The sequence below is a fragment of the Dipodomys spectabilis genome, unplaced genomic scaffold (assembly GCF_019054845.1).
Source record: "Dipodomys spectabilis isolate Male_0828 unplaced genomic scaffold, ASM1905484v1 ptg000480l, whole genome shotgun sequence".
Classification (NCBI taxonomy): Eukaryota; Metazoa; Chordata; class Mammalia; order Rodentia; family Heteromyidae; genus Dipodomys; species Dipodomys spectabilis.
In genome coordinates, this window is record NW_024871157.1 from 3,234,891 (window position 1) to 3,245,000 (window position 10,110).

General features: G+C 57.7%; 1 protein-coding gene across 2 annotated transcripts in view; it reads left to right on the forward strand.

The window, feature by feature from the left end:
- The window catches only part of Rph3a (rabphilin 3A), a 36,239-nt gene that overhangs the window by 10,690 nt on the left and 15,439 nt on the right, over positions 1-10,110 (forward strand). For both annotated transcript variants that reach the window (XM_042669063.1, XM_042669062.1), the window contains 5 exons: positions 4,574-4,703; positions 5,973-6,059; positions 7,251-7,401; positions 9,857-9,895; positions 9,974-10,110. The exon at positions 9,974-10,110 is cut by the window's right edge and continues 16 nt beyond it. In XM_042669063.1, coding sequence (XP_042524997.1) covers positions 4,574-4,703; positions 5,973-6,059; positions 7,251-7,401; positions 9,857-9,895; positions 9,974-10,110 — 544 coding nt within the window. The remainder of the gene's footprint in view (positions 1-4,573; positions 4,704-5,972; positions 6,060-7,250; positions 7,402-9,856; positions 9,896-9,973) is intronic.

A 10,110-nucleotide genomic window follows, 5' to 3' on the forward strand; every position in this document is an offset into this window, starting at 1 on the left:
AGTGCAAATGGGCTTCTCCCAAGGAGCTTGGCTGCAGGTGTTTCTATAGATAGATGCGGAACCCTCTGAGGCCAGGTCCTGGGTCAGAGGCCCCTGTGGTGCTGAGTTCTCCCTCCAACTATCTGAGTGGGAGCCATCTGGGCCGGGTGTGAGGACACTGTTACTGACCCACGCTGGGCTTCAGCGCCGGCTCCGTGCCCAGCCCTGTGTGGTAAGCATCTGACCTCACCTCAGCCGGGCGCTGTCATTAGCCACGTTTTGTAGGTGAGGCTCAGTGGGCCTAGCTCACCCGCCCGAGGTCACAGGGAAGGCCCCTCTGGGCTGGCTCTGGGAACAGTGCTCCCGACTCCACGAGGTACCTCCCCGTCAAGGGCTGGCCTCGGATTCCTGACCACACACCTGCCACGCCCAAGAGCTCGCTCAGGGCGAGAGGTGGCTGGGCATCTTCCACGCTTCCCTCGGCTCCCATGCGCCCGGCCGCAGCCATGGGGCTGTCGGAGCGGTGTCCGTGGGGCTGGGGCCCACGAGGCTGAGGACGGAGGCCTGAGGGTCACTGTCTGGGAAAAGCCAGGCCGCCCTGTCTCCATCTTTCTTCCTGGCCGGGCTGTCTGGCAGGCATGCAGGGAAGGTGGCTGCCATTCCAGGTCAGCTTTCCTAGACAGATGGACCTGAAAAAGCAATTAGGGCTTGTCATTAACCTTGACATCTAGACGTAGATGGAGGAGGATGCTGGAGAGACATGGGGGGGTGGGGATTGGCTCAGACTCTGTTGCATTCCTATTGGCTCCCACCTGGGGGCCAACACCCTCCCCTTCCCCCCCCCCTCCCCCGCCATCTTGTTGACACAGAATTATTCCATGGACCCAGGGAGACATACGATAAATCTCCCAGGTTGCCCTGTGTACTTAGACCTCTTTCCTATTGGACAGGAGACAGCAAGCCACGCCCACTTTATTCTTTTAAAAGGATTCCATCCCCCCCCCCCCCCCCCCCCCCCCGCCTTCCTGACCCAGCGATCCAGTCCTGCTGCCCACGGCCTGGGGCCCGAGGGAAGGATGCGGGTAATGGAGACACGCGTGTGTCTGTGCACGTCTGAGTCGACATCGTTGGGTTTAGGGGACTCTGAACCGCAGAGGAACTCAAGACGTTTTCTGCAACCCTGTCCAACTCTGTTCTTAGTTTTAAGGAGGAAAAAAATCCCAGCAGACCACTCACACAGCACCCCACACCCCACTGCCGCTGCGCTCAGAGCTCCACACGGCAGCCTCATCGCCCCCACAGCACAGGGGAAAGCGGAGCACAGAGAGCTTATGTGGCTTGCCCAGAGCCACACAGCTCGTGGTAATGGGACGGCGATTCTTTTGTAAACCCTATTGGAATGTTCCAGAGAGGAACATTTCTCTCCTGGCACGGTGCCAGTCTATTTCCTTTCATCCTCATTTGTCCTTGCTGAGAGGCAGATGCTTCTGTTTTGTAGCTGAGAAAGTGGGAGCTCAGAGAGGTCAAGCCACTTGCCCAGGGCGCACAGCCTTTATGCTGCCGCATCAGACTTTGAACTTCTGGCATTGCCTTTGGGGAAAGCAACAGACAGATGGTTGGGGGAGTCAGAGCAGTCTCTAAAGTAGACGGGCCTCAGTTTACCTCTGTCTCCCCTGCGTCCTCCTTCCTCCTGGCCACATTACCCTTGTCCGCTGCACAGCCTCTCAGCTCTGTTTTCAGGACGGGGAAGGACAGGCAGAGAGGGGAGAGGAGCCCGGCCCCACACAAAAGCACCGCACAAGACACAGACATCGCTTTCCTGTCAGCCGGATGGCCGTGGGGACCTGGGCAAGCGACTGGCCTCTGGTACCTCTGTTTCCCCGCTCAGCACCCCAGGCCAGCTGGGCCCACCCCTCCCGCTGCCCGCTTGGCATCCCCGGGGTGCAGAGGCCACGGCTCTGTCGGTCAGGTGACCCCAGGCCACGGGGGGAACGGGTGCATGGGTCTGCTGCCTGACTGAGACACGGCGTGGTGAGGCTGACCACACTGGCCCTGCCCTGGAGCCGCTCTGTCATCTAAGGGCAGGTCCTCAGAGGCCCCATTGGAGCCTCGGGCCAGGCCCCGCCGGGAGCCGACTCCCTGCTCACGGTGGACCATCCAACCCCAACCTCCCCAACTGCTAGGTTTTATTTGTTGTTGTTGTTGTCCGATGTGGGTCTTGAACTCTGGGCCTGGGCGCTGTCCCTCAGCTCTTCAGCTCAAGGCGAGTGCTCTACCACTTGAGCCACAGCACTACTTCCGGTGTTCTGATGGTTCACAGACTTTCCTGCCTGGGCTGGCTTTGAACTGCGATCCTCAGATCTCAGCCTCCTGAGTAGCTAGGATGACAGGCGTGAACCACCGGTGCCTAGCTAATGCCAGGTTTAATAAACCCCAGGGTACCAGCCTCTACCCAGCAATGAGGATGAGACAGAGAGACGCAGCATGGCTCTGTAACTGATAATGTGTGTAAGGGAGAGAAGGGAGAAGACACACAGACAGACAAACAGACAGACAGACAGGCAGACAGACAGACAGGCAAACAGACAGACAGGCAGACAGATAGACAGGCAGACAGACAGACAGACAGACAGGCAGACAGACAGGTAGATAGATAGACAGACAGGCAGACAGATAGACAAACAGGCAAACAGACAGGCAGGCAGATAGACAGACAGGCAGACAGACAGGCAGACAGACAGACAGGCAAACAGACAGACAGGCAGACAGACAGGCAGACAGACAGACAGACAGACAGGCAGACAGACAGGCAGACAGACAGACAGGCAGACAGATAGACAGGCAGACAGACAGGCAGACAGACAGACAGGCAGACAGATAGACAAACAGGCAAACAGACAGGCAGGCAGATAGACAGACAGACAGGCAGACAGACAGGCAAACAGACAGGCAGGCAGACAGATAGACAGGCAGACAGACAGACAGACAGGCAAACAGACAGGCAGACGGACAGACAGGCAGGCGGCCAGCCTCCATGCCTCCTCTCTGAATCCCTGTGGCCTCACGGCCGGCTGCTGCTCTATCAGCTGGTGGCACCCCCGCTTTTAGCGCCCCCCCCATTCACTTCATCTCGGGCTATAAACCCGCCACGCCTGCGTCCTGGTGCGGTGGGAGTTCGTTTGTCTGCTCCGGGTGCATTTCAGATACTGGGATGTTTCTGAGGCGTCTGGCCCTCCCGAGGACCCGGGCGGAGAGGCGGGCAGCGGGCCGCCGCAGCTGGCTCAGGCCCCTGGGGGGGAGCGGCTGGGGCTGGGAGCCCAAATGCAGCGGCCTGTGCACGGGCACACGGGGCCAGGCGTGTTCCTGCACGCGCAGCCCCGCCGCGGCACGTGGGGCTGCCTGTGGATCCGTGCCACCCGTGTGCATGTGTGCGCGTGTGCGCTGAGAAATGAGCGCAAAGTCTCTGCAGCCCCCCGACAAGCTTCAGGAGGCCAGGGCTGGCGGTGCCTGCCTTGAATCCCAGCACATGGGAGGCAGAGAGAGAGGCAAGCTCGAGACCACCCTGGGTAACTGGGTAACTCAGACACACCTGAGCGGCGTGGTGAGCCCCTGTCTCAAAACAAAACGGAATGCCGGTGCCACCGGAGACGGGGATAGGAGACGGCCGAGGAGAGGGGAGGAGAGGAGAACGGGAGAACCCGAGGCACCACGGAGACCCCGCCCCCGAGGCACGCCAGCAAAGGACGCGTCCAGGCGTTTGCCGCTGCCACGCAGGCAGGGAGCCCGTGGGGACGCTCGGCCAGCAGCGACGGCTGCCCACGGCGCCGCTAACTGCTCTCCGTGGCCGAGCAGGCGCTGAAGCCAGGCTGTCCGCAGACACAGCCCGGGGGGTCCCGGAGGCCCTTCTGCTGCGTTCAGAGAAGAGGGGGTGTCTGGGTGCTGCCGCCTCAGGCCTGCGGTCCCCAAGGGCTGCACTGAGCAAAGTCACAGTGCGGCTTGTCCAGCTGCACCGAGCCCGGCCCAGAAGAGGAGCCTCAGAGAACCAAGCTCCTCACCATCCAGGGGGCCAGGAGGAGACTCGAATGCTCTTTGTCCTTATGTCTTCCAGAAGGCCTTTTAATCAGTGCACGGTCAGGAGTGCTTGTTGTGAGGTAGTTTAGCAAGCAGACAGGACTCCTGGGAATTGGATGCTGAATGTTGAAACTCTGTGTGTGTGTGTGTGTGTGTGTGTGTGTGTGTGAGAGAGAGAGAGCGAGAGAGAGAGAGAGCGCCCTGGGGCTTGAACTCAGTGCCTGGGCGCTGTCCCTGAGATTTCCACTTCCGGCTTTTTGGTCCTGCCAAGCCTGGCTTCGCACTGTGATCCTCAGATCTCAGCCTCCTGAGTAGCTGGGATGACAGGCATGCGCACCTGCTCAGCTCAGCAAGCGTGTTCATGCAGAGTAGGTGGGCTTGGTGGGTGTTGGGCAGGGCGGTCTCCTGGCACAGCCACCTGCAGGTGCTCAGGGCACAGCACAGGAGGTGAAGGGCACCCAGCTGGCCCCACAGGACAGCCGGGGGAGGGGGGCGAGGTCCTCACTGCCCCGTCTCTGCGCAGGCGCCTGGTGGACCGGCTGGAGAACATGAGGAAGAGCGTGGCGGGAGACGGCGTGAACCACTGCATCCTGTGCGGGGAGCAGCTGGGGACGCTGGGCTCCACCTGTGTGGTGTGCGAGGACTGCAAGAAGGTACGGGGACCCCTTTTTGGCTCAGCACCACGGGGGCCTGGTCAGGGTGTGGGGTGGGGTGTGGGGTGGGGTCTGGGGGGTGGAGCTTGCTCCTTGAATTCCCTTGGGAGGCCTCTCCCCGCCCCCCCCCAGGTTAACTGTCCCCCAGGGTCATCCTGAGCCTACTTCATCCCTGTGGAAGTCCCTCTGGTCCTCCATGAGCTCCATCCAGGATGGATTTGGGGGCCTGGGCAGTACCGGAGAACATGGGGGTGATGGATCCGGCCAGGATCTTGGTGGTGGCTTAGAAAGTTCAGTATGGAATGTGCCATACACGTAAATGTCAACGCTTTCAGTGTCTTCTGTTTTTTGTTTTGGTTTTGTTTTTGTTTTTGCCAGTCCTGGGGCTTGAACTCAGGGCCTGGGCACTGTCCCTGAGCTTCTTTGGCTCAAGACTAGCGCTCTGCCACCGGAGCCACAGGCACCGCTTCTGGCTTTTCTGCTTATGTGGTGCTGAGGAACCAAACCCAGGGCCTCATGCCATGGTAGACAAGCACCGTACGGCTAAGCCACATACCCAGCCCCCAGTGTCCTCTTCCCTGACTTAGGGAACCTCCCTCCCCCGGCCTGTTGGACCCTCTCCCCAGACTCCACTCTTGATGCCTGAGGGCACAGGGGCCTGTCTCGCTCTGCGCCTGCTGATCCCCCAGTGGGTCTAAGCACCCCACTTAAAATGGGGTGCTGGGAGAGCTTTGTCTATTCTGAAACACAGCTGCTGCCATCAACCTGTAGCAAAAACTTCATGACGTCTCAGGTTTTCCTTTTTTTTTGCCTTGGCTGCCAGGAAATGCAGCCCCAAAATATAATGTTAACTTTCCTCTCCTTGGTGAGTTGTGGACTTCAGTCCTAGTCAGGGCTGTCTTGGATCCTTTGGGGCAGGAAAGAAGAAATAAAAGCAGATGGACAGACAGCCTCCTCTTATGGCGTGCATCAGGAATCTGCCTGAGCATGGGGGAAACTCAGGCCCCATAGCAGGGACTCGGGGTGAGTTTCCTCATCAGTGCTGCGAGAAGCTCAGCTCCTGTGATGGAGAGTCAGATTCGAGTCGGGGCTGAAGTCCAACTGGCCTCTCTCACGGGAGAAAGGACACGGAAAGTGCAGTTCTAGATCTTTCCATCTACTGAGAGATCCCGGGGTTCCGTGGTTAGCTCTCCCAGGCCCTCCCCTCCGCCCCTCGCTGCTCGGGCCTGGCATGCCAGTGTGCTCATCGCGCGGCCATTCTGTCCCCAGAATGTGTGCACCAAGTGCGGGGTGGAGACCGCCAACAACCGCCCGCACCCCGTGTGGCTCTGCAAGATCTGCCTGGAGCAGAGGGAGGTGAGTCCTGCCCCCGGCCGCGACCCCACGGCCCCGGCCACGACCCCACGACCGTGACTGCGACCCCACGGCCGTGACTGCGACCCCACGGCCCCGGCTGCGACCCCACGACCGTGACTGCAACCCCACGACCGTGACTGCGACCCCACGACCCCGACTGCGAACCCACGGCCATGACCGCGACCCCACGACCGTGACTGCGACCCCACGACCGTGACTGCGACCCCACGACCGTGACTGCGACCCCACGGCCGTGACTGCGACCCCACGGCCGTGACTGCGACCCCACGGCCGTGACTGCGACCCCACGGCCCTGGCTGCATTGCAGATCGCTGACCACAGAAGTCTGACCTCACCACACAGCCCTAACCACACAGCCCTAACCACACCACACAGCCCTAACCACACCACACAGCCCTAACCACACCACACAGCCCTAACCACACAGCCCTAACCACACAGCCCTGACCACACCACACAGCCCTAACCACACAGCCCTAACCACACAGCCCTAACCACACCACACAGCCCTGACCACACAGCCCTAACCACACAGCCCTAACCACACAGCCCTAACCACACAGCCCTAACCACACCACACAGCCCTGACCACACCACACAGCCCTAACCACACAGCCCTGACCACACCACACAGCCCTAACCACACAGCCCTGACCACACAGCCCTGACCACACCACACAGCCCTGACCACACCACACAGCCCTGACCACACAGCCCTGACCACACAGCCCTGACCACACTGCCCTGACCACACCACACAGCCCTGACCACACAGCCCTAACCACACCACACAGCCCTAACCACACAGCCCTGACCACACAGCCCTGACCACACCACACAGCCCTAACCACACCACACAGCCCTGACCACACCACACAGCCCTGACCACACAGCCCTGACCACACCACACAGCCCTAACCTCACCACACATGCTGTGTCCTGTGGGGCCAGCCCTCGATATTTCCCATGTTCCTCTTTCTCCACCACAGACATCACCAGCGATTGGTGTTGAGTTTGCAGGACTGAGGCATGGAGTGAACTCCTGCAGAGATGTGGGAGGGAGTTGCTGTACCAATGTGCAGTGGAGCAGAGATCAAAGTTGGCTTATAAAGGCTGAAGCACCAGGCACAGCTGCTGTGTCTTCACCCCTCCCTCCCTCCCTCTCCTCAGGTGTGGAAGCGATCTGGAGCATGGTTCTTCAAGGGTTTCCCCAAACAGGTCCTTCCACAGCCCATGCCTATAACGAGGAGCAAGGCCCTGCAGCCCGGCTCGGAGCAGCACACTTCGGAACCCAAGCCGGCAGTCCAACCCTCAACCCAAGGTAGGACCCAAAAGCTGCTCTCCAGCACCAAGGACAGCTCCTGGCCAGCTGGTCTACCTGCAGCATATTCTACTGTGTGCTTGCTGCTGGACTTGAGTCAAGGTTCCTTTTCTCCATCACAGTCTGCCATTCACCTTTTTCAGGAAGGTGGCATGGGGGACTGCTCCAGAAAAGCCAGGAAGCCAAGAAGCCTGGCCCTCAGACCTAGTGGGACGTTTAGAGATCTAAAAAAGGGAGAAGTTAAAAACTCAAAATTGAGAGATCTCTTCCTCAAAAGATACTGTAAGCTTGAGGCTTACTGAGGATGGTTTTGGATCCTCCTATTTCTTCTGTCAGCTAGAATTAAATCTGAAATTAGACCAACTAAAAAGGAAAGGCGAACCAGGCGTGGTGGTGCACACCTAGTCTCAGCAGCCAGGAGGTGGAAGCAGATCCCAAGTTTGAAGTCAGCCTGGGCTATGTACTGTCTCCAGACAGAAATGTGAAAGATGAATCAAAATGAAAGCAGCCAAAGAGACTTATCCCTACTGTTGATGGTGTCATTACTATGGAAATATTTTTTTCTTTTTTTTTAGTGAGTTGTGGGGCTTGAACTCTGGGCCTGGGCGCTGTCCCTGCACTCTTCAGCTCAAGGCAAGTGTTCTACCACTTGAGCCACAGCGCCACTTCTGGTTTTCTGGTGGTTTATTGGAGATAAGAGTCTCATGGACTTTCCTGCCTGGGCTGGCTTTGAACCGAGATCCTCAGATCTCAGCCTCCTGAGTAGCTAGGATTACAGGCGTGAGCCACTGGCACCCGGCTTGGAATATTTTTTGACAGTACTGGGGACTGTCTCATTTGAGCCATGTCTCCAGTTCTTTTGCATTTCAGGTTTAAAAAAACAACAACAACAACAACAGGCTTTTAGGTCTATAGCTTGGACTATGATCCTTCTAGTTACACTCCCAGCATGGCTTGGATGACAGTCATGCACCAGCATGCTCAATTTTTATTAGTCGAGATGGGAGGAGGGATCTCAGGAACTTTTTTTTTGCCCAGACTGGCCTTAAACTATGATCCTCCTGATCTTCACCTCCCGAGTGGCCAGGATTATAGTCAGGAGCCACTGTGCCCTGACCAAGAATTATTCATTATTAAGATAATGAGTAGAAGTGAAAGGCAATTTTTTTTTAAAAAAGAAGCAATCACAGTAACAACATGTCTTAATAGGATTAGACCACTGGGACTGGCCAGATAACATCCTGGTAATCACTGAAGTGAATACTGCGCATGGGTGGCCTGCCTGGTGACTCCGGCGGTGCTTCCACAAAAAAGGTTCTAGTGGGGACTTCCTGGGATGTCTCCTGTAAGGTGATTTCTCACAGAGCCTGGCCCAGCATGCACATGCACGCGCGCACACACACACACACACACACACACACACACACACACACACACACACACACACACACACCCTGAGGCTTTCAGCAACTGCTTTCTTCCTGGCAAGGCACAAGCAGTTTCTGCTCCTTGCTAAGAATCGCCAGGCCCTCAGCAGACACAGCCCTGAACAAGGCACCTGTTCAGCATCCTGAGCTGCTGGTCTCTCGGCTGCAAAGATCGTGTCGCACAACTGTTCAAAGCTCACACGTGTGCTCCTCTGCTGTGCCTGTAAAGGAAATACCACACAGCTGGGCACCGGTGGCTCACACCTGTCATCCTAGCTACTGAGGTGGCTGAGATCTGAGGATCACCATTCAAAGCCAGACCAGGCAGGAAAGTCCGTGAGACTCGTATCTCTAATCACAGAAAAAGCTGAAAGTGGAGCTGTGGCTTACATGGTACAGTGCTAGCCTTGAACAAAGGAGCTCAGGGACAGTGCCCAGGCCCTGAGTTCACGTTCCAGGAATGGCAACAACAACAGCCAAAAAGAAGGAAATACTGAGACTTGTAAGTAGGAGACAAAGCAGGGGAGAAATGGGGAGGAAGCCTTCGTTTTTCGTGTCTATTTCTTTTTGGCCATATCGGGGATTGAACTCAGGGTCTTACGCTTGCTGGGCAGGTGATCTCACTTGACCCACAACCTCCAGCCTGTGTTGCTTGGATTACCTTCCAGATAGGGTCTCACATTTTTGCTTGGGCTGTGGCTTTAGACCACAGCGCTCTCTTGTTTATGCGTCCTGAAGAGCCAAGAAGACAGGCGAGAGCAGCCGTGCCCAGATGTGTTGGTGAGCGAAATCTCCCTTTCCGTTCCCCCTGAGATGGCTTCAGACAGCGATCCCTCCACGCTCCACCTCCCAGATAGCTGGAATTCTAGATGTATGCCACTACACCGGTTCCTCTGAATGGTCTCAGGATGGGTGGATGAACCTTCTGTGGGCTTCTTAACCAGTAATTCTCCAGACTCCACAAGACCGGTGCTTCCCATGTTTTCCTCTCTCCCCCTCTCCCTTTCCCTCTCCCTCTGTCTTTCCAGGTGACACTGAGGAGAGAAGGAGCCTCAGTCATAAGACAGGTAAATTTGATCCCGGATTCCTTTTGCTCAGACCTCCATTGCCCTCTCTCTTGCTCAACCCCTGCTTTTCCCTGCCAGGCCCCGGCCTGGCCTCTGCTCCTGGGCGAGGGAGCTACGGGCCTCCCGTGCGCAGGGCCTCTGAGGCCCAGATGAACACACCACCCCGGGATCCAGAGAGCCGGGACGCCGGCCATGGCGGAGGCTCTGGGGACGCC